The following is a 24,514-nucleotide window of genomic DNA, read 5'->3' on the forward strand; positions in this document are numbered from 1 at the left end:
ACACCCTCTTACACCTACGCTGTTGCTAAAATTATTGTTGATTCAATGTATTACTACCATTACGCTGCTATTCATTGACTATTGCCATTAGTATCTGTCTATTTATCCTGCTACTGGTCACTATTACTCCTGTTTACATGATTACCTTTAGTATATCATCATATTATTTATATATTACTGCTACCAGTCACTTTTCAGCCCAGTTTACACTGCTTGTTTACTATTATTATTATTATTATTTATTTCTCATGCTACCAGTCACTTTCTCCTAATCCCTGCCTACATGTACATCTCTCCATCAAATACTCCAGTATCCCTGCACACTGTAAATTTGGTACAGGCACTGACCCTGTATATAGCTTACTCTCCTGTTTTTCTCTCCTTTATTATTTCTTGTGTTTAAAAAAAAAGTACTATTATTTTGATATTGAATTGTTGGGAAGGGCTTGCAAGTAAAACATTTCACTGTACTTATGCAAGTGACAAATAAAATGTGAAACTTGAAACTTACTATTTAGAACACAAGGACAGGTATTCGAACACGGTCAATCTTTTTTATTCCACTTTCACGTGGAACAACCCATAAAGGATTTAAACAAATAACAATCATGTGCTCATAGATGAGCTGCATAAAAAACACTCAAACTATACAGTTTTATCTCCATCACTTCATTGAAAGACTCAATCATGGACACTCTTACTGACAGTTGTGTCTGCTTCACATGATTTATTGTTGTCTGTACCTTCTTGCCTTTGTGCTGTTGTCTGTGCCAAATAATGTTTGTACAATGTTTTGTGCTGCTACCATGTTGTGCAGCTGCCATGTTGTGTTGCTACCATGTTGTTGTCATGTGGTGTTGCTACCATAGTGTGTTGTCATTTGTTGTTGTTGTCTTAGGTCTCTCTTTATGTAGTGTTGTGGTGTCTCTCTTTTCGTGATGTGTGTTTTGTCCTATATTTGTATTTTTGCTAACGCTGAGGGAGAGGTTGTTGTCCTGGCACCACACTGCCAGGTCTCCTCCCTATAGGCTGTCTCATCGTTGTCAGTGATCTGGCCTACCACTGTTGTGTCGTCAGCAGACTTAATGATGGTGCTGGAGTCGTGCTTGGCCACGCAGTCGTGGGTGAACAGGGAGTACAGGAGGGGACTAAGCATGCACCCCTGAGGGGCCCCTATGTTGAGGATCAGCGTCGTAGATGTAGTGTTGCCTACCCTTACCACCTAGGGCGGCCTGTCAGGAAGTCCAAGATCCAGTTGCAGAGGGAGGTGTTTAGTCCCAGGGTCCTTAGCTTAGTGATGAGCTTTGTCGGCACTATGGTGTTGAACGCTGAGCTGTAGTCAATGAACAACATTCTCCTGTAGGTGTTCCTTTTGTCCAGGTGGGAATGGGTAGTGTGGAGTGCAATTGAGATTGCGTCATCTGTGGATTTGTTGGGGAATTATGCAAATTGGAGTGGGTCTAGGGTTTCCTGGATGATGGTTTTGATGTGAGCCATGGCCAGCCTTTCAAAGCACTTCATGGCTACTGACATTTAGCAGTTAGTCATTTAGGCAGGTTACCTTAGTGTTCTTGGGCACAGGGACTATGGTGGTCTGCTTGAAACATATAGGTATTACAGACTCGGTCAGGGGGAGGTTGAAAATGTCGGTGAAGACACTTGCCAGTTGCACAGTGCATGCTCTGAGCACACATCCTGGTAATCCATCTAGCCCCGCGGCCTTGTGAATGTTGACCTGTTTAAAGGTCTTGCTCACATCGGCTACGGAGAGCGTGATCACACAGTCGTCTGGAACAACTGGTGCTCTCCTGCATGCTTCAGTGTTGCTTGCCTCAAAGCGAGCATAAAAGGCATTTAGCTCATCTGGAAGGCTAGCGTCACTGAGCAGCTCATGGCTGGGTTTCCCTTTGTAGTCCGTAATAGTTTGTCAGCTCTGCCACACCCGACGAGCGTCAGATTCGGTGTAGTAGGATTCAATCTTAGTCCTGTATTGACGCTTTGCCTGTTTGATGGTTTGTCTGAAGGCATAGCAGGATTTCTTATAAGCATCCAGATTAGTGTCCCACTCCTTGAAAGCGGCAGCTCTAGCCTTTATCTCGGTGTGGATGTTGCCTGTAATCCATGGGTTCTGGTTGGGGTATGTGCGTTCGGTCACTGTGGGGACGACGTCGTCGATGCACTTATTGATGAAGCCGGTGACTGAGGTGGTATACTTAAGCAATAAGGCACGAGGGGGTGTGGTATATGGCCAATATACCACAGCTAAGGGCTGTTCTTAGGCACATTGGCAATATACCACAAACCCCTGAGGTGCCTTATTGCTATTATAAACTGGTTACCAACGTAATTAAAGCAGTAAAAATAAATGTTTTGTCATGCCCATGGTATACTGTTTGATATACCACGGCTGTCAGCCATTCAGCATTCAGGCCTCGAACCACCCAGTTTATAATCCTCAGTGCCATTGGATAAATCCTGGAACATTTTCCAGACTGTGCTAGCAAAACAGTCCTGTGGCGTAGCATCCGCGTCATCTGACCACTTCCGTATTGAGCGAGTCACTGGTCCTACATGGTTTAGTTTTTGCTTGTAAGCATGAATCAGGAGGATATAATAATGGTCAGATTTGCCAAATGGAGGGCGAGGGAGAGCTCTGTGTGTGGAGTAAAGGTAGTCTACTAGTTGCGCTTCTGTAGGGTGCCGTCTTTCGGATGGGACGTTAAACGTGTGTCCTGACTCTCTGTGGTCACTAAAGATGGAACTTATCATAAGAGTAGGGGTGTTCTGTGTTCTGGCTAAATTCGTAATCTGGCCCTCATGTCATCACGGTCACCTAATCATCCCCAGCTTACAATTGGCTCATTCATCCCCCCTCCTCACCCCTGTAACTATTCCCCAGGTCAATGCTGTAAATGAGAATGCGTTTCAGTCAAATTACTTGGAAAAATAAGGGTTAAATAAAATAAAATAAATGTGACATGCTGGTAGAAATGAGGTAAAATGGATTTAAGTGTGCCTGCATTAATGTCCCCGGCCACTAGGAGTTCCACTTCTGGATGAGCATTTTCTTGTTTGCTTTGGCCTTATATAGCTCATTGAGTGCGGTCTTAATGCCAGCATCGGTTTGTGGTGGTAAATAGACAGCTACGAAAAATATAGATGAAAACTCTCTTGGTAGATAGTGTAGTCTACAGCTTATCATGAGGTACTCTACCTCAGGCAAGCAATACCTCGAGACCTCCTTAATATTAGACATTGCGCACCGGCTGTTATTGACAAATAGACACACACCACCACCCCTCGTCTCACCAGACGTAGCTGTTCTGTCCTGCCGATGCACGGAAATCTACATGAGCTGGATGAGCATAAGGCCCTGAGTGTGTTGCACCGCTGGGGGGAGAAGAGGGAGTTCGGTGAGGGAGTTCGGTGAGGGAGTTCGGTGAGGGACTTCTGTGAGGGAATACTGTCCGGGTGTTCCTGCAGCTCATTCATTATGACCGGAGGAGAACAAACAGACATTAGGTAAACACACAGTGGACATAATAAAAGATGAAAGGCGGGACAGAATGTGACCTTTTTATATACCGGCGCTGTCGAGTGGAACAAACTACCACAGCAACTCAAAGCCATGCCGACCATAACTTAATTTAAAAAGAATGCCAAAAGCTGGCTAATGATCGAGCAAAATTGAAAAAATTGGTTAATGTCTGTATGGAATGCTCTAGGCTATGACAATGTCGTCCTGTCCTTTGTTTTGTTTTGTGTTATATGTGTAACCCAAGTATGCCTCGTAGGCTAGGTCTACTGCGTAGTTTAGGACTACTATGTTTATGTTTGTTTACTTTTTTTTTTACCTTTTATTTAGAGGACCACAATTCAAACTTTTTTGTGTCATCCCCAATCATTGTACTGTGTTTTAAATGGTAAAATAAATCTGTCTGTCTGTCCCTGTGGGCCTGGAGATGATATTACAAAAAAACACTGATTCTAATTGTGCAATGAAATCACAAAAGGCTGATGAACATTCTGATTGTAAATGATGGCATCACAAAGGGCTGTTGAAAATTCTTATTCTACTCAATGACATCACAAAGGTCTGTTGAACGTTCTAACTGATTCAAATTGAGGACAACACAAAAGGCTGATGAACAATATCATTTACTGTATATATGACATCACAAAGGAATCTTTCATTTCTAGAATAGAATTCATAGGCTGCACCTCCGTCACACGCATCATACCATTGTTATGAACAATCGATGCCATAGTGGTGCCCTAAAGTCGTGATAAGCCCAGTCATTCTGGACGGAGGCTAACTACTATTAGGTCTAAATTACACAATAGTGCCTGGAAATACGATGACATTGCTAAAGTAGTCAAATATTTTGTAGGAATCAACTTTGCCAGCATTATCATGTCATCCAATTTACTTTAGACAGATGGTAATGTTGTCATTAGTTAGCAAAGTTTGTCAAAAATAGCTAGCAAAATGATGACAAAAGGTTTTCCTACTAATTATTTGCCTCTTGAATGTCTTTGCAATGCACTTTTGATTAAATCTTCATCAGTGCTCATTGACGATGCATTGTGTAGAATGCTCGGGCATCAGTCCAAAATGAACATTTAAAGCAATATTGTGAGGAAACATGCAACCACCCATGAATACTATAAATAAAAAAATAGCACAAGAAATGTCCACAATGCAAAGGGTTGATCTTTCAATGCTGCAATGGTGTCATCTCTGTCCCTTCTTCAGACCAGGGCTGTGTGTTGCCAAAGGGAGAGTTGTTAGGCCATAAAACCCCAGCTTCGATTAACCAAGCTTATGGTAAACAAAACACTCACAAAACCACTGGGCTGGGCCATGATGAAGTCTCTGACTATTTTTAAGGGTTATTTGTCTTATAAAAGAGAGTTTGTACTGTAGACCACATCTACAGAGGTAGAGGTTATACTGTACTCTGCGCAATGCTGACAAACCTCATTCCAACCATATCTGAATTATATATACAGGTTCACACAGTGGATCTGTGTCTGGGCTGTGTTTCTGGAGCTTGCGTTGTTGAAGTGGGCCAATTGTGGGTGATTGCAGGGTTATACAAATGTCAGTTGTAGATGGTGTCCACATAGTCAGCAAACCATTCTGACTGTGCATGTTATGGAGTGCAGCGTATAGCCATTGATGGAATCAATCTGATCAGAGCTTTGAGCTATCAGTCTCACAGTAATAGCTTTAAGCACAAAAGATTACCTATGATCAGATAACCCGACCCCCAATCCAATAGATTAACCCTTAGGGAAAACAATCTGACCCTGCAACAGTTGTAAGGAGCAACTTATACCTTCTCCCAGTGTCAACAACTCCATCATGGAGAGGTGTGGCCTTCCAAACCAGGGGGTTTGTCATAGCAGAAACCATTATCTTTAAGAGAGGTAAGGGTTATGTCAAGATACTGTAGGTTTACGGTAAAGTTTGCTGATGGTGTAATAAACCTTTGACACGTTTACCAGAGGTATAGTGATTGTGGAGCAATAAGATGTGATCATGAAAAAGGCCATTTAGCAGATATACTTATCAAAAGCCATTGACATTCAATTGTATGTAGTGTTTGTGGCCCTTGCTCAGACCTTACGGGCCCCGCGAAACTGCGGTACACAACTGGGGTCAGCTGTTTGTTGACCTGCACCCGCCTGCAATTGCTATTAACCCATCTGCAACCGCCCGACTACATGTGACAACGTGAACATTTTGAGGCCTGCACCTGAACCTAACCCGCAAATATAGAAAATGCACTGTAGGCTACAGTCAGAGACGGTGGAACGATTTCTTGACAGTTGATGCAGGATTTCCAACATTTTGGTAGGCTATTTGTTAGTCAACTTGTCTATAATTAGATACATGCAGCTTCTCTTCTGTCGTTAGCCTACATGTTGCCCTAGAAATGCTCTAAAGCTTAAGCTTATGCACTAATGCCAGATAGCCTAAAAATAATGATAGAAAAACTTAAATGTAGCCTATAGAAATAAATTGCACAAGAATGATACATTTGTTAATTTTTGTATGTATTGTTTTGTCTTTATTCGACCCGCCCGCCCTTCATCCATACAATTTTTCATGACCTTAAACTCATCTGCCCTGGTTATGAGTCAAGCCGTGCATCACTAGCGTGCGTGTACTGTGTGTGTCGGTGTATCCTATGGAAAAAAATGCATTGATTTCCCCAAAAATGAATTAGTCGATGTCCGCGCCTGTCTGTTTAAGCTAAAGCAGGGATGGGCAACTAAAGACCCGTGGGCTCACGGGCCCCTTTTTAATTTATTTTACATTTTAAATTTCACCTTTATTTAACCAGGTAGGCCAGTTGAGAACAAGTTCTCATTTACAACTGCGACCTGGCCAAGATAAAGCAAAGCAGTGCGTCACAAACAACAACAGAGAGTTACACATGGGATGAACAAACGTACAGTCAATAACACAATAGAAAAATCTGTATACAGTGTGTGCAAATGAAGGAAGGAGGTAAGGCAATAAATAGGCCAATAGTGGTGAAATAATTACAATTTAGCACTCTACACTGGAGTGATATATGTGCAGATGAGGATGTGCAAGTAGAAATACTGGTGTGCAAAAGAGCAGAAAAACAAAAACAAATATGGGGATGAGGTAGGTAGTTGGTTGGATGGGCTATTTACAGATGAGCTGTGTACAGATGCAGCGATCGGTAAGCTGCTCTGACAGCTGATGCATAAAGTTAGTGAGGGAGATATAAGTCTCCAACTTCAGTGATTTTTGCAATTCGTTCCAGTCATTAGCAGCAGAGAACTGGAAGGAAAGGTGGCCAAAGGGGGTGTTGACTTTGGGGATGACCAGTGAAATACACCTGCTGGAGCGTGTGCTACGGGTGGGTGTTGCTATGGTGACGAGTGAGCTGACATAAGGTGGAGTTTTACCTAGCAAAGACTTATAGATGACCTGGAGCTAGTGGGTTTGGCGCCGAATATGTAGCGAGGACCAGCCAACGAGAGCATACAGGTCGCAGTGTTGGGTAGTATATGGGGCTTTGGTGACAAAACGGATGGCACTGTGATAGACTGCATCCAATTTGCTGAGTAGAGTGTTGGAGGCTATTTTGTAAATGACATCGCCAAAGTGAAGGATCGGTAGGACAGTCAGTTTTACGAGGGTATGTTTGGCAGCATGAGTGAAGGAGGCTTTGTCGCGAAATAGGAAGCCGATTCTAGATTTAACTTTGGATTGGAGATGCTTAATGTGAGTCCGGAAGGAGAGTTTGCAGTCTAGTCAGAAGGCCCTCTGATCAATAAAAAATAGTAACAATCAGTCGTGGTCTCAACTTACTGTTGCGAGTAGTAGAATACGTAAGGTGCAATTTCGAAATTTGGTTCTCCATCAACAGTTTTTCTCTTATGTCAGTCTCTGATAGTCACTCAATTAGCCCATGTCAGCTAACATGTTTTAGATTGATAAATAGTCTAGTGGCCAGCTATCTCTATTTGTAGTAATCAAGGTACAATTCGAGCCCGGGGGGCCCCCATTGATTTTGTTTGTCAGTCTCACTCAGATATCATATATTAAAAACTTCAAATATTTCTCTCCACCCTATGGCAAAATGTGTAGAATTGCAGGAAATTAGCTGTAAAAGTGCTAATTCTCCTCTCCACCCCATGGCAAAATGTGTAGGATTGAAGCAAAATTAACTCTAAAACGCATAAATGTTCTCTCCACATAAATGTTCTAAAGATAGCCAGTTACATTTTTTATGGAGGTATATATGGAAGTAGTTAGGTGTCCCAAAAAATATGTAAATCATTTCCTGATCTTTCTTTTAGTCTCTAGGGGTTTAATGAGTGACTATTGAAAGGCCATGGTCACTGTCTCTCTGTACACACACACATAGAGAGAGAGAGAGAGAGAGAGAGAGAGAGTGGCAATTAAAGCTACAACCCCACCCTCGCTATATTTTTCCTGGCAGGAGACAGAAGGCTTCCAGTAAGTTACGTGCTGGAGTCACATTCTGGCAGCCCGCCAAATTCACCTGTTAGACAGGTATGTTGATCTAGCGGGGAGGTGCAGATACCCTTTGTCACCTCACTAAGGTGCGTGTGTGTGTGTGTGTGTGCGTGTGTGTGTGTGTGCGTGCGTGCGTGTGTGTGTGCGTGCGTGCGTGTGTGTGTGTGTGTGTGTGAGAGAGTGTGAAGAGGGAATGAGCTTTGAAATCCCTATAGTGTTTGTTAAAGGTGAAAAGCCTTTTAGTCTTGTGTTCTGCACTTGGAAAACCACAGCGCTTTGATTTATGCATGTTTTCAACGGTGCTTTCAACACGTTACACATTACCACCCGCACTGGGCACAGACATCAATTCAACGTCTATTCCACTTTGGTTCAACGTCATTTCATTGAAAGGACGTGGAAACAACGTTGATTCAACCAGTGTGTGCTCGGTGGTCAATCACAAGATGATTTTGTTGCTCTCATTAATCCTGGATGTTTCAGTGTTTTATTGTTTTGGTAATGGATGCGAATTCTTCCAGGCCTAAATGAGGCACTATCTTGATTTGTACAAGAACCTATGACCCAGCTCACCCAATGAAGAGTCTGGCATGGAATGGAATGCTCAGAAACTCCCTGCCAGAGTGTGGAGGTGTGTCTTCCTTAAGTGTGTGTGTGTGTACATGAACATGCATGCATGCGTGCGTTTGTGTGTGTGTGGGAGTGAGCATCAGACTGAGGTGTAAACCATGTCGCAGCAGTAAACCCCAACTCAACCTCAACTCTCTCCTGGCAACAGTGGAACCCTTGTAAAAAGTAACACATCTATAGTCTGTTCTCTGAAACGTCACACAACACATACACGCATAGATGGGCTCAAATGGGCCCAAACACACTCTCATCCACATGCATCACGTGTCCTTAAACATGCGCCATTCAATGAAAAGTGTGCCTTTGAACTTTGATACTTTGAACTTTGATATTTTAAGTAGAAATTGTGCACCAATATTGCATTTTAAAAGTTGGCACCGGAATTAAAACATGTCTTACCTTTTTGTAGTTAATAAATCCAATGTGAAAAGTGATAACTATAGTATCCTTAACTAGCATTAAAAAAGCTAATTCATTCTTCTCTAATTTAAAATCTCCCCCTTGTTTCTGAATCAAACTTGTAACGTCTGTAGGCTACGGTAGCCTATGTTTCACAGGGGCAGGTAGCTTGCACACGCAGGTAGCCTATACATTTTCAGCTGGCAGGCTGACACTAGAATATGTTTCTGAGTGACAGAGTGAGGGCTTTGCATAGAGCTTTTTTGTTGTTGCGTTTTTTGTGGAATTATGAAAAAAATCCAGGAACGTAAAAGAAGGTTATTAACCGGTTCCCATGCATTTAAAATAACGATTATGTTCCAGAACAGAATACATCACTTTCGTTCCCGGTTCTGATTCTGTTCATTGAAAATTTTTATTTTCCAGTTCTGTACCCTGAACCGGTTCCAATCTCTGATGGATACTTCAATAAATCAGATTTTTTTAATATGAAAAAGTGGCAAAATCATGTATTTTGACATGTCCCTCCATGCACCCTCTATGGCTTCTGGAAGATTTTAACCCACTTAACCCCAAAATGTAAAAAAAAAAAAAAACTCAGTTAATTAAGAACAAATTCTTATTTACAATGATAGCCTAGGAACAGTTGGTTAACTGCCTTGTTCAGGGGCAGAACAATAGATTTGTTTTACCTTGTCAGCTTGGGGATTCAATCTATCACCCTTTTGGTTCATAGCCCAATGCTCTAACCACTAGGCTACCTGCCAACCCACATTATTGTGAAGCCTTAGTTATTTTATTGCTTTGACCAAGTCATTCATTATTTACTGTGATTAGTGATTCATTTACATCAGTCCCACATTTAAGGTCAACCTTCTTAGGTGAACTGAACTCTTAATTTAATGTGGTGAAATTATTCCTTTTTACGTCCTTTTTATTTTTTTTCAAAAGAAACATTGAACATCTAATAGTCAAATCATAGTGGAAAACGGGTGAGCTGGCTCTACTCTTTTTGCGATTTTCTGGTGTTTTGTGGTGGAAAACTGAGTGGGTCGAGGATATCACGTCAGGCTACAAATGTTTCACTACTGAATGTTTTTGTGAACCTTGCATCTGATTGCCACTCCCTGTTGCACACAACAAGCTTCCATTTCCCCTGTCACATCGGGATTCGTGGCTGATTTATGATGAAGTCATCAAACCTGTTACGGTCAACCCTGTTACTTTATTTGGCACTTTTTTATTTAACCTCTTGAGATGGGAGAACATGTTTTTATGAAGTTGAACCTGTGCTCTTTATGACAGAATGTGAAAATGAGGTGAAATCCAACGTTTTTTTGGACCAAGTTATACTTCTCAAAGGCACAGAATTGGTGGAACGGCCCTGCCATAAGACAGACAGTCTGTCACGGTTGCATGGCGTTTCTAACAACATGACAACAAGAGCTGCAAGTTCCATTCAGCTCCATTTAGTTCCATTTAACACAACGCGGTTATAACGCGGTAGAAATGTAAAGGTCATTTCCTATGGAATCCGACATATGCAGCGTTTACCGTGAAAGTAGCCTCCGCTAACACAGGAACATTGCCTTTAAATTTCAATCACGCTGTAGCGCTGAATCTCCGCCATATGTACTGAATAGAGCCCTTAAACCAACACACTCCAGTCAAGCTATCTCCAATCAATCCAGAATGCTGTGTGTTTGTGGGTGTGTGTGTGTATATATACATACATGCATACTGTACACTGTATGTGTTTGTAAGGAGCAGCCATCAGTTATGGTCCGTAGGCTGGGAATTGTCCCATCTGCCACACTACTCTACAATATGTCCTCTCAGTAAATACATTTGAATTGAGCCTGTACATGTACTGATGGATCATGTTTGAACAGCAAGCTTACTGTTGTCCTGTAGCAAATCCGAAGGGTAGTTGATGTTAAAAAGCAAACACTGACAATCAGTCATTACTGTCGCCAGGGTGATGGTAGCTCTAGGAGGAGTAGAAGCTTACTCCTGCGCCAACCAGAAACAATTGCAACTGAGAGACAGGTGCAAAGCACTGCTTCATGTGAAGTAGAAACTTGACATGGATCTGAAAACGGCAGTCGATTACATTTTGATTACACACCCAGGATGACCTCTGTGCTAAATGTCTTGTTCTGTAAGTAAATAGGCCTTGACTGAGCCAGAACGGCACAACTGTGTTTGTTGTCTTGTCTGACGATGGATGGCAGGAGTCAGACTGCCAACTGACTCGTCCTCCAGATGAGATGTTATACTGAGGTTAAACAGGTGGTTGAGACGTGGAAAAGACATGTCAAGGGAGAGAATATAACTTTAATATATTTGAATTTACCTGATGCTATTACACCATTTGAATTAGGAGTGCTTTTAATTGAAGTTTATGTTCAGTTGCGGTACTATGTGATTTTCTTTCAAACATAATAGTCAATTTTGTACCAAATACACAAGGACACTTACATTATTTAAAACAGTTTATTTCCGTAAAAAGGCTCTTAACTGTACAAAATAAGACAATGTGCTGTACATACATGCGTGTGAAAATATCACAAACGATACAATCTGAGATTGAATTCTCATACTCGTGTCATTGAGCGATCTAGAAGGGAACAGACCAGCGGAATAACAGAACTAATAATCCTAAAGAGCAGGAGTTGAGTCGCTGAATTGTTTTAATCTGATGTAGGTCTCGTCTGGTGAGATGGAAAAATATTCATATGGCTATAAAGGACACATACTTCATAGACAACATTCACAGTGACGTACACAACGTCGTATCACCAATAGTTTAGAATGAGTGGCCCTTCATTTTGTTCCCTCTCCCTCTTCTCTATCTTTTGTTTGTCCTCCATTTTGTCTCCTCCCTCCTTCATATCAGGTTTACAATTTAACACAAGACCTTATATACCCATAACTCCCAGAAGAGTAAAACACAACATGAGGCTCTTCTAACCATTGGCTCAATTTAGAAGTCAAAAGTTTTGCAACTAGCCGTCTTCCAAATAGACATATAAAAATGATAGGCTGCACAGGGATAGACTGTCACTTGTTAAATATGAATAGAAACAAAAAACAATACAAACAGATTCATATAATAGCCAGTGCTTACATTGCCAGAGTAAAAATCATAATGCCCAGGTGGTTGTCATAGTGACACACACGGTGAGTTATTCCCGCACAATGTAAGGCGCTTACCTAAAAGCCTTTATTGTTATATTTAGCAGACGCTTTTATCCAAAGCGACTTACAGTCATGCATGCATACATTTCACATAGGGGTGATCCCGGGAATTGAACCCACGTTCCTGGCATTGCAAGCACCATTCTCTACCAACTGAGATATCCAGGACCATACAGACATACAGGACCACTATTATCTATCCCAGAGAGAATATAACTGAAAACAAATAAACAGACACACCATCCTACCTACCACTGGTAGGCCCAGAGCGATGTCCACAACAATGCCTGATTCAAAATAAAAAAATACACATAATTACTGTACAATAACTATATCGGTTCATAAAACCTACTGGAGCCAAAAACACTGGCTTAAATTTTCTGCAACACCTCCCCTGGAAGAAGAGAAGTAAGTGTCTTTATATTCTTTCAGGTACAGTAGAGCTGTCATCCAGAGACTGGGCCATCCTATCTACAATAGGACCCAGGGGAACTGGTCTGTCCAGTTTATACCCCCGCCACTCTTGGCCATTGGTCTCTACCTGTCCTGTCTCCTGCCTTGTATCTCACATGCCATGCAGCTCGGTCTCTTCCACCTTCCAGCCGGTGGAATTCTTCCCAAACTTATAGACCAGCCGTCTACCGTCCACTCTATCCAGGATCTCTCTCTTATAGTAGTATCTATAGGAGGGAGGGAGGCAAGAGAGCCACAGGTTATTCTTATGACCAGGCAATGGTTTATCATTGTCGACACAAAAACAAATCTAACTTCATCCTCAACTGGTTAGCTCTGTTTAGCTTGGTTGCTAGGATTTGGGTTTCCATGGCTAGTTGCCATGATGGTGCTACTATATCACCATGGTTTCCTACCTCATGGCGCGGCTGAGTTTCTCATAGGTCATGCTGCTGTTCTTCTTCTTCTGCCCCCACAGCTGGGCCACAGCCTCAGACTTGAGGAACTTGAAGACACCCTCACGGCGGTCCTCCCACTTCATCAGAGCCTGGTTCTGGTTCTGCTCTGGGTGGATCAGGATATCCCTAATGAACTCCCACAGGTGGGTCCCACGGGGCGCTATAGGGGGAGAAGGGAGAGCTAGCGTTAGGTGTGTGTAAGACAGCGCAGGTGTGTGTGTGTGCTTAAGCAAGCAAGGGGGAGGTAGAGCAGGTGTGCTTGTGTTTGTGTGTGTGTGTGTGTGTGTGTGTGCGCATGCGTGGGTGTGTTTGTGTGTGTGTCCGTGCGAGTGTGCATGTGTGGTTATTGGTCTATGACCGAAAAGCACCTGTGATGTTTTGACTGTGGCTGTTTTCAGTACCAGATGCAAAAATGTATGCAAATCATGTGACTGATAAAACCGTGCTTCTACAGAGCACCATTGAAAACAGTTGTTGACATTTGTGTGTGTGTGTGTGTGTGTGTGTGTGTGTGTGTGTGTGTGTGTGTGTGTGTGTGTGTGTTAGAATGAGAAGAGCCACTCACCATGTTTGCTCTTTGTGGAGGCCTGGTAGAAGTGTTTGGGGTCTCGGCTGAGTTTGGGAGGTCTTCCTCTGCCTCTCTTCTTCATCTCTCCCCTTTCTGTCTTTATGTGCACTTCTGTCAAACACAACGGTTCCGGAGTTCAGAACACCAGACCGACTTTCAAAGAGACATGCACTTTCAAGGCTCACCCGTCTGAACATCAAGAATGTGAGGTCCACTTATGAAAAGGTGCACTCACTTGCAATTTGAGGGTAGGAGAACTCTGGGTCAGACTCACTGCTCCTGGATTCTGGAGAGCTGGGGTTCTGGAAGCTCAGCATTCCACCTGGGGGCAGGGAGAGAGGAAGGAAAACACTTTCAACATGGCCGCTACTTCGTCCTGCCTTGATCGATACAGGCCAAACCAATCACACACTGATCGAAGTGATGTGAGAACATTTGGGGGAAGGGAGATGAGAGGAATGATGATGAAGGAGAAGAAGAGGAAAGAGGGACACCACTCACCTGATGAGGAGCTGTGCATGCTGTCGGACTCGTATCCGTTATCGCTAAGCGGCTTCATGTTCTCAAAGTTCTTGAAGATGTGTGAGAAGTCAGTGTAGCTGGTGTCTCTCACAACTGTAACAGTAACGTCACAATGTCAGCAAATGTGTCCTTTTTAACACCTGAGGCTTTGGCGTGGTAGTAGGAAGTGGGAAGAAAAGACCAGAGGAGGTGTTTACCTTCGTTCACTTCTACTGTGCTGAGCAGAGGGAAGTCTGGGAACTCCTCCAGGAAGTTGTCCAGAAGCTTACAGGTCTCATTCAGATCTGGAACCGAAATGACAGACACATAAATACGTTTAATGACTGAATCATTACTATATTGACAAATCAATTGTCTAAATTAAATTACTAAAATGTCTGTGTCTGTTCCTGGAGCCAAATCTAAGATTCCCCCTTTTAGGATCATCAATAAAGTTGATTCATTTCACTTCCATCAGATCCTTACCGTATTTGGCCTTGAGTTCCACCAGGCTCTGGTAGAGCTGAGTCCCGAGGGACATTCCAAACATGTTTAACAGCTGATCTCTGGTCAGTTGGCAAAGTGTAGGTCCATCCATGGAGCAGTAGGACATGCTCAGTGTGCTGGCATCAAACTTACTGCGCTCCACGTGAAAACTGATCCACTCCAAAACGTTCTGCTTGCTCCAGTACTGAGGGTTCAGGTCATACCACTGAGCTAGAGGAGGACACCGAGGTGGAGGGGGGAGTCAGATTTGTGCACCGTGTGTGTGTCTGTGTATGTTTTTCTGTGTTCATGTGTGTGAGACATTCTGTCATTGTAAAATCACCATCCCTCTTTTGAGATTAAACAATCTTTTTTTATATAGCTTTTTCTTTTGTTGTTACATGTACATTTTACATACATGGCACTTTATTTTTTTAAACTATAGTTACATAGCAAGAATAAAGTAATTTGATATAGATTGAATCTGGATAGATAGTAATTACACACTATGTTTTCAGTCATAACTATTATAGAACATTTAAAATATAAAACCTTTGTCAATCTAACCACCCACAAGATGATAACTAACTCACGTTTTCCAAATAAATGACAACCCACCAAGAACCCAGATCCTGATCTGGACCTGTGAAAATCTGATTTTGTGATTTCGCCAAGTCAGAATGTCTGGCTCTAGTTTATCTCTGCTGCCTAGTTTATTATCTCTGCTCTGCTGACGCTCTGTCCAGTCACCACTTATCACTAGCTATAGGCTATGGCAAATAAAATAAAGCTTGAGATGTCTGGAAGATGAAAAGACCGCACTCCTCTATTAAATACAAGTTAAACATTGTCCCGGGTTAATGATTTAACAGCCTTCTAAATGAGGTCATTGCAAAGTTCAGCCAATCCCCTGTCTGTCTGACAGTTTCGCTTAAGGATACGCAGTATGTTTAATGTGTGCTTCGACTGAGTGTCTGCCAACAAGCTCAGCCAATAGCTCTATCCAGGGTGAGACAATGGGAAATATCCACGGACTTCACCAGCCGACACAACGACTAAAACCAAACAACCGCCAAAACTCATGACTGAATAAAGATCCTCTAAGAAAACATTACACACATCCATACTGTGGTTTCCCAGGTGATCAACACACAATGACATATCAGGGACTAAAGTATCCCACATGCTGATAACGAAGCAGAGAAAGTTACACATCCTCCTCTTCTGTCATTATTCAGTTTGTGTCTATATAGTTTCTTCCTTCAATAGACATCGTAGTTACATCATCTTCTGGGTGCTCTCAGTTATTATGATGAGGCTTTGTTATAAGACAGGTCCAGGTGACCGCAGATGAAAATGAGTTGTTAGCTAAATCTGGTGAAATGCTTCTTTTTTTTTTATACATTGTCCATGTCAAAAACAAACACACAAAAAAAAGTATTAATTACTGTTCTCACCCAGTATATTGGCACTGCATGAGGAAAGGTCTGAGAGGTGCAGCAGGTCTCCTACGGCGGGCAGAGACACAGTGGTGAGGCTGGGCTGCAGCGGCTCTGGGCTCCCAGTCTGGTACATGGTCATGTTAGCGTTGGTCAGGATCATACACAGCTCACTGGCAGACGACATGGGCTATCTACAACCAGGAGACAGTCCAGTTAGTATGACATTAGAATGCTGTTTATGGACATAGATTCATAAACAAATATGTACATGTCTTCTCTAACTAGGAGACAATTGAGTGAGCCATTCGGTGCGTATACAAGGATGATCAACATTTGGATATTGATGTGTTAGTGGAACATGCCTTATTATATTCATTGATTTGAAGTGGGTCACTGTGGTTGTACTTTGCATGTATGCGAAATATTTGTCTGTGTATGAATACACACCAGTTTTTGTTTCCTTTCCTCCGCTGTGCATGAATATACGCAAAACATATGCTGCCAAGATGCTTGTGACCCCCGACCAAAACACCCACCCCATTACTCCCCAAAGAGCACCTCCATCTCCACACGTACCTGATTCTGAGGCGACCCGACAGGTAGCGATGAACAGGTAGCGATGATAATACTCCACAGTTTGATTTAGAGTCCGGTGTTTGTGATTCACTCCGAGAGCTTGTCAGTACACGGTTAATCTTAAGTCTATTTCTTCTCTCTCTCTCTCTCCCTTTAGCTCTCTCTCTATAGAGTAAAATATGTACCTGTTGCTAGATTTACCTGTGTTTGGCTTTATAGCCAAGTAAGACAGGTGGGAGGGGCCAGGTCAGGGTAAACTGGGGGGGAATTCCATGGTACCATTAAGCCATGGCATGGGTCACACCCCCCTCTCTTCTCTCCCCCTCCCTCTCCCTCTCTTCCAGAGAACAGTGAAAACAAAACAAACCTGCCCTCCCGCTATGCCACCCCCCGACACACTCACACACTCCACGTAGTGCCTCCCGCCTCCCTCGCTCCTTCTCTCCATGAGGAAGCTCAAGAGCGTTGGCGGGTGTGTAGAATGGCAAGACAAAGACAGAAGGAAGGGGTGGAATGGAGGGATAGTTGATGGGTAGAGAGAGTGAGGCTGGAATGGAATTAATGGGACGGTGTCAAACACATAAAACATATCGAAACCACATGTTTGACTCTGTTCCATTCATGCCATTCCAGTCATTCCAATAAGCCCGCCTTCCTATAGTTCCTACCACCAGCCTCCACTGGGGTACAGGTACATCATTCAAATTAATATATTTTCATACATTCAGTTCATATCATATTTTCCGTCACTTTATTTGGCAGTGACAATGCACAACAAAAACAGAAGTCTCAAGAGTATTGAGAAATGATGCGTCGCACCAGATTTAGCTACTTTCCCGACATTGATACCTGCCACACACGCACTCACTTACACACTCGCACACACGCACACACGCACACACGCACATGCACACACATCACCGCCTCTGAGGTTTATTTCTGAGGAATTAAGTCATTTGTTCCAACATTTGCTGTTGACCTTAGCTCAGTGGACTGGTTCAGCCACAGCTCCACACATGTTTACCCAACGCAAGGACCTGACACTGCAAGGCATTCACTTGATATGGTTACCATGACGCAAGTTCAGTGGCCATTTTAAATAAGATATTCCAGAGAAATTGTCTGGCTTGCTAAAACAAACACAACATGAACTTTTCTGATTGGCTTTGTTTGCAGAGTCATAGTGGGACTTGTTAGGTGTTGGCAGAGATGTTGCCTTAAGAAATTCGTCCTGGATCCTTTGTTTGAACTTCCCTAGTCAGCTGCAACAAAAGACTGATGCCAGAGAAGAGGTAGAAGGAGCGGGGCCCTAGTCAGACTCAGATGGCTTGCATACCATCCATCTATTCCGAGTATATTACTCGCTAATGTTCAGTCCCTGGACAATAAAGTAGACAAGCTCAGGTCGAGGATCTCCTTCCAGAGAGACATCAGGGACTCTGTTTTACAGAATCATGGCTCTCTCCGGATATATTGTCCCCGTCCATTCAGCCAGTGGGGTTCTCCGTCCATCTCGTAGACAGGAAGAAAGAACTGTCTGGTAAAAAGAAAGGAGGCTGGGTTTGTTTCATGATTAATAACTCATGGTGTGATTGTGGTAACGTACAGGAAATCAAGTCCTTTTGTTCTTCCGATCTGGAAAACCTCACCATCAAATTCTGATTGTATTAACTCCAAAGATAATTGTCTTTGGTCATCGTCACTGCCATGTACAGTACCAGTCAAAAGATTGGAAACACCTACTCATTCAAGAGGTTTTTCTTTATTTTTGCTATTTTCTACTATGTGCCTGCTCCCGCTTTCGAGGGCGCCAGGCTGCCCAGCACTGTGCACTCCTACCACCATCAATATGCACACCTGTTTCCCTCGTCACGCACATCAGCGATTCATTGAACTTACCTGGACTCAATCACCTGCTCTCATTACCTCCCCTATATCTGTCTGTTCCCCAGCTCTGTTCCCCGCTTCAGCATTATTGTTCTCATGTCGTTTTTGTTCCCCTTGTTCTGACGCTGTTCCTTTCCTGTTCCATGTCTGTTCATAATTTAATGTTCACTCTCCGTACCTGCTTCTCTACTCCAGCGTCGGTTCTTACACTTGGCATTCTCTCAACCAGCTTTATGATGTAGTCAACTGCAATGCATTTCAATTAACAGGTGTACCTTGTTAAAAGTAAATTGAAGGAATTTCTTTCCTTCTTAATGCGTTTGAGCCAATCATTTGAGTTGTGACAAGGTATGGGTTGTATACAATAGATAGCCCTATTTGGTAAAAGACCAAATCCATATTATGGCAAGAACAGCTCAAAGAGAAGCAAAGATAAACTACAGTCCATCATTACTTTAAAAAATGTTTTACAAATAAAGAAAAATCATTGAATGAGTAGGTGTGTCCACATTTTTGACTGTATATTCCCCCCCCATTCCGACACCGCAACGGCCCTCAAGGAACTTCCTTGGACTATGTGCAACCTGGAAACTGCATATCTGGAGGCCTCATTTATTGTAACTGGGGACTTTATTAAAGGAAATCTGAGGAAAATGTTACTGAAATTCTATCAACACATCTCCTGTACTGCACATGCAACATCATTGCTACTCTCCCTTCCGGGATGGCTACAAGGCTCTCCCCAACCCTCCCTTCAGCAAATCAGATCCCCCCCCCCCCCCCACCTATAGGCAGAAACTTAATCAGGAAACTCCGGTGGTAAGGACTGTTCAATGTTGGTATGACCATTAGGAATCTGTGCTTCAAGATTGTTTTGAACACTAGGACTAGGAAATGTTCTTGATTGCTTCTGAGAATAGTATAGATGTATACACTGACTCGGTGACTGTCAGGAAGTGCATAGAGGACATTGTTCCCACTGTGACGATTAGAACTTATCCAAAACCAAAAACTGTTCATAGATGGCAGCAGTCGCACAAAACTGAAAGCACAAACCACCGCATTTACCCCATGGCAAGGTGACTGGGAACATGGATGTGTACAAACAGACCTGCTATGACCTCTGTAAGGGAATGAAAGAGGAAATATTACAGTATAAGGACAAAGTGGAGTCTCATTTCAATGGCACAGACACAAGACGTATGTAGCAGGGACTCTGACAGTCACAGATTATAAAGAGCTAAACACCTTTGCCCGCTTCGAAGGGCCCGCCGATGTGGGCCCCCATCGCTTACAAGGACTGTGTGCTCTCGTTCTTCGTGGCAGATGTGAGTAAGTAATTTAAGTGTGTTAAGAACCATATCACCTCCACCTTGACCAACACCCTAGACCCACAACGATTCACATATCGCTCCAACAGATCCAAGGACGATGCAATCGCCATTGCACTGCACACTGCCCTATCCCACCTAGACAAGATAAATACCAATGTAAGACTGCTGTTCATCAGTCTTGTACACCATAGTGCCCTCCAAGCTCAGGGCCCTGGGTCTGAACCCCTCCCTGTGCAACTGGGTCCTGGACTTCCTGATTGGCCGACCCCAAGTGGTGAAGGTAGGCAATAACACCTCTGCCACGCTGATCCTCAACATGCGGGCCCCACAGGGGTGCTTGTTCAGCTCCCTCCTGTATTCTTCACCCATGACTTCGGGGCCACACACTTTTCAAACTCAATCATCGAGTTTGCTGATGACACAACAGTGCTAGGCCTGATTACCAACAATTATGAGACAGCCTATAGGGAGGAGGTGAGAGCCATGGTGGAATGGTGCCAGGAAAATACCCTCTCCCTCAACAAAACAAAGGAGCTAATTATGGACTACAGGTGACAGCAGAGAGAGCATGCCCCCATCCACATCCACATATTGAGAGCATGGTGCGGTCAGCCTAACGCATCACCCGTGGGCACACTGCATGCACTCCAGGACATTTATAGCACCCGATGTCACAGGAAGGCCAAGAAGTTCATCAAGGACCTCATCCACCCAAGCGACGGCCTGTTCCCCCCTCTACCATCTCAAAGGCGGAGAAAGTACAGGTGCATCAAAGCTGGAACCGGTAGACTGAGAAACAGCTTCTATATCCAGGCCATCAGACTGTTAAACCGTCACCACAAGCCTTAGTCCCTGTTCTAGCTGGCAACCACCCGGTACTCTACCCTGCACCTTAGAGACTGCTTCCCTATGTACATAGAGCCCTGCTCATTGAGCACTGGTCACTTTAATGATGTTTACATACTGTTTTACACACTTTATGTACAGTTTATACTGTATTCTAGTCATGGCTCATCCTAGCCCTCACCCTCCGATCCAACAGGTCCCAGATGTGCTCAATGGGATTGCGATCCGGGCTCTTCGCTGGCCATGGCAGAAAATTGACATTCCTGTCTTGCAGGAAATCATGCACAGAACGAGCAGTATGGCTGGTGGCATTGTCATGCTGGAGGGTCATGTCAGGATGAGCCTGCAGGAAGGGTACCACATGAGGAAGGAGGATGTCTTCCCTGTAATGTACAGCGTTGAGATTGCCTGCAATGACAACAAGCTCAGTCCGATGATGCTGTGACACACCGCCCCAGGCCATGACGGACCCTCCGCCTCCAAATCGATCCTGCTCCAGAATACAGGCCTCGGGATATCGCTCATATCGCGAATCCGACCATCACCCCTGGTGAGACAAAGCTGCGACTCGTCGGTGAAGAGCACTTTTTGCCGGTCCTGTCTGGTCCAGCGACGGTGGGTTTGTGCTCATAGGCGATGTTGTTGCCGGTGATGTCTGGTGTGGACCTGCCTTACAACAGGCCTACAAGCCCTCAGTCCAGCCTCTCTCAGCCTATTGCTGACAATAATTCAGGCAGTTGTTGTTGCCATCCTGTACTTGTCCCGCAGGTGTGATGTTCAGATGTACCGATCCTGTGCAGGTGTTGTTACACGTGGTCTGCCACTGCGAGGACGATCAGCTGTCCTTCTCGTCTCCCTGTAGCGTTGTCTTAGGCATCTCACAGTATGGACATTACAATTTATTGCCCTGGCCACATCTGCAGTCCTCATGCCTCCTTGCAGCATGCCTAAGGCACGTTCATGCAGATGAGCAGGGACACTGGGCATCTTTCTTTTGGTGTTTTTCAGAGTCAGTAGAAAGGACTCTTTAGTTTTCATAACTGTGACCTTAATTGCCTACGGTCTGTAAGCTGTTAGTGTCTTAACGACCATTCCACAGGTGCATGTTCATAAATTGTTTATGGTTCATTGAACAAGCATGGGAAATAGTGTTTAAACCCTTTACAATGAAGATCTGTGAAGTTATTTGGATTTTTACAAATTATCTTTGAAAGACAGGGTCCTGAAAAAGGGACATTTCTTTTTTTGCTGAGTTTATATACACTGCTCAAAAAAATAAAGGGAACACTTAAACAACACAATGTAACTCCAAGTCAATCACACTTCTGTGAAATCAAACTGTCCACTTAGGAAGCAACACTGATTGACATTAAATTTAACATGCTGTTGTGCAAATGGAATAGACAAAAGGTGGAAATTATAGGCAATTAGCAAGACACCCCCAATAAAGGAGTGGTTCTGCAGGTGGTGACCACAGACCACTTCTCAGTTCCTATGCTTCCTGGCTGATGTTTTGGTCACTTTTGAATGCTGGCGGTGCTTTCACTCCAGTGGTAGCATGAGACGGAGTCTACAACCCACACAAGTGGCTCAGGTAGTGCAGCTCATCCAGGATGGCACATCAATGCGAGCTGTGGCAAGAAGGTTTGCTGTGTCTGTCAGCGTAGTGTCCAGAGCATGGAGGCGCTACCAGGAGACAGGCCAGTACATCAGGAGACGTGGAGGAGGCCGTAGGAGGGCAACAACCCAGCAGCAGGACCGCTACCTCAGGACCGACTCCATGAGGGTGGCATGAGGGCCCGACGTCCACAGGTGGGGGTTGTGCTTACAGCCCAACACAGTGCAGGACGTTTGGCATTTGCCAGTGAACACCAAGATTGGCAAATTCGCCACTGGCACCCTGTGCTCTTCACAGATGAAAGCAGGTTCACACTGAGCACATGTGACAGACGTGACAGAGTCTGGAGACGCCGTGGAGAACGTTCTGCTGCCTGCAACATCCTCCAGCATGACCGGTTTGGCGGTTGGCCAGTCATGGTGTGGGGTGGAATTTATTTTTAGGGGCCGCACAGCCCTCCATGTGCTCGCCAGAGGTAGCCTGACTGCCATTAGGTACCGAGATGAGATCCTCAGACCCCCTGTGAGACCATATGCTGGTGCGGTTGGCCCTGGGTTCCTCCTAATGCAAGACAATGCTAGACCTCATGTGGCTGGAGTGTGTCAGCAGTTCCTGCAAGAGGAAGGCATTGATGCTATGGACTGGCCCGCCCGTTCCCCAGACCTGAATCCAATTGAACACATCTGGGACATCATGTCTCGCTCCATCCACCAACGCCACGTTGCACCACAGACTGTCCAGGAGTTGGCGGATGCTTTAGTCCAGGTCTGGGAGGAGATCCCTCAGGAGACCATCCGCCACCTCATCAGGAGCATGCCCAGGCGTTGTAGGGAGGTCCTACAGGCACGTGGAGGCCACACACACGACTGAGCCTCACACACGACTTGTTTTATGGACATTACATCAAAGTTGGATCAGCCTGTAGTGTGGTTTTCCACTTTAATTTTGAGTGTGACTCCAAATCCAGACCTCCAGGGGTTGATACATTTGATTTCCATTGATAATTTTTGTGTGATGTTGTTGTCAGCACATTCAACTATGTAAAGAAAAAATTATTTAATAAGAATATTTCATTCATTTAGATCTAGGATGTGTTATTTTAGTGTTCCCTTTATTTTTTTGAGCAGTATATATATATATACTGTATGCATATATACCAAACAAAAATATAAACTCAACATGCAACAATTTCAAAGTTTTTACGGAGTTACAGTTCATATAAGGAAATCAGTCAATTGAAATAAATAAATTAGGCCCTAATCTATGGGTTTCACATGACTGGGAATACAGATATCCATCTTTTGGTCACATATACCCTAAGAAATAAGATAGGCGTGGGTCATAAAATCAGTCAGTATCTGGTGTGACCACCATTTGCCTCATGCAGTGCGACACATCTCCTTCACATAGAGTTGATCAAGGTGTTGATTGTGGCCTGTGGAATGTTGTCCCACTCCTCTTCAATGGCTGTGCGAAGTTGTTGGATATTGGCGGGACTGGAACATGCTGTCATACACGTCAATCCAGAGCATCCCAAACATGCTCAGTGGGTGACATGACATGTCTGGTGAGTATGCAGGCGATAGAAGACCTGGGACATTTTCAGCTCCTTGGAATTGTGTACAGATCCTTGCGACAGGGGCCATGCATTATCATGCTGAAACATGAAGTGATGGCATCGGATGAATGGCACGACAATGGGATTCAGGATCTTGTCATGGTATGTCTGTGCATTCAAATTGCCAGCGATAAAATGCAATTATGTTCATTGTCCGTAACTTATGCCTGCCTATACCATAACCCCATCACCACCATGGGGCACTCTGTTCACAACGTTGACATCAGCAAACCGCTCGCCTTCATGACGCCATACACATGGTCTGCGGTTGTGGGACCGGTTGGACGTACTGCGAAATTCTCTAAAATGATTTTGGAGGTGGCTTATGATCTAGAAATTAACATTAAATTCTCTGGCAACAGCTCTGGTGGACAATATGTCACACCTGCTCCCGCTCTCCCTCTCTGGCGCTCGAGGGCGCCAGGCTGCCCTTCATTAAGCACTCCTGTCACCATAATTACGCACAGC

The 24,514-nt window shown here is 43.9% G+C and overlaps 1 protein-coding gene across 1 annotated transcript; it reads right to left on the bottom strand.

Annotated features, from left to right (window-relative positions):
• Nucleotides 1-11,540: 11,540 nt before the first annotated feature.
• On the bottom strand, nt 11,541-16,934 carry elf3 (E74-like factor 3 (ets domain transcription factor, epithelial-specific)). The gene is made up of 9 exons (XM_055911848.1): nt 16,744-16,934; nt 16,183-16,358; nt 14,726-14,956; nt 14,458-14,544; nt 14,240-14,353; nt 13,974-14,060; nt 13,736-13,849; nt 13,129-13,330; nt 11,541-12,939 (listed from the first exon to the last, which is right to left on the bottom strand). The coding sequence occupies exons 2-9, from the start codon at nt 16,349-16,351 to the stop codon at nt 12,825-12,827; spliced, it is 1,119 nt and encodes a 372-aa protein (XP_055767823.1). The 5' UTR covers nt 16,352-16,358; nt 16,744-16,934; the 3' UTR covers nt 11,541-12,824.
• Between the last annotated feature and the right edge of the window lie 7,580 nt (nt 16,935-24,514).

Source organism: Salvelinus fontinalis, chromosome 3 (genome assembly GCF_029448725.1).
Source record: "Salvelinus fontinalis isolate EN_2023a chromosome 3, ASM2944872v1, whole genome shotgun sequence".
Lineage (NCBI taxonomy): Eukaryota > Metazoa > Chordata > Actinopteri > Salmoniformes > Salmonidae > Salvelinus > Salvelinus fontinalis.

Coding starts and splice junctions, on each gene's coding strand:
- elf3 (XM_055911848.1), bottom strand. CDS start 16,351: ATGTCGTCTGCCAGTGAGCTGTGTATGATCCTGACCAACGCTAACATG. Junction 14,545..14,725: donor GGAACTCAAGGCCAAATACG/GTAAGGATCTGA, acceptor TTTCGGTTCCAG/ATCTGAATGAGACCTGTAAG. Junction 14,061..14,239: donor CATGCACAGCTCCTCATCAG/GTGAGTGGTGTC, acceptor CCCTGCCCCCAG/GTGGAATGCTGAGCTTCCAG.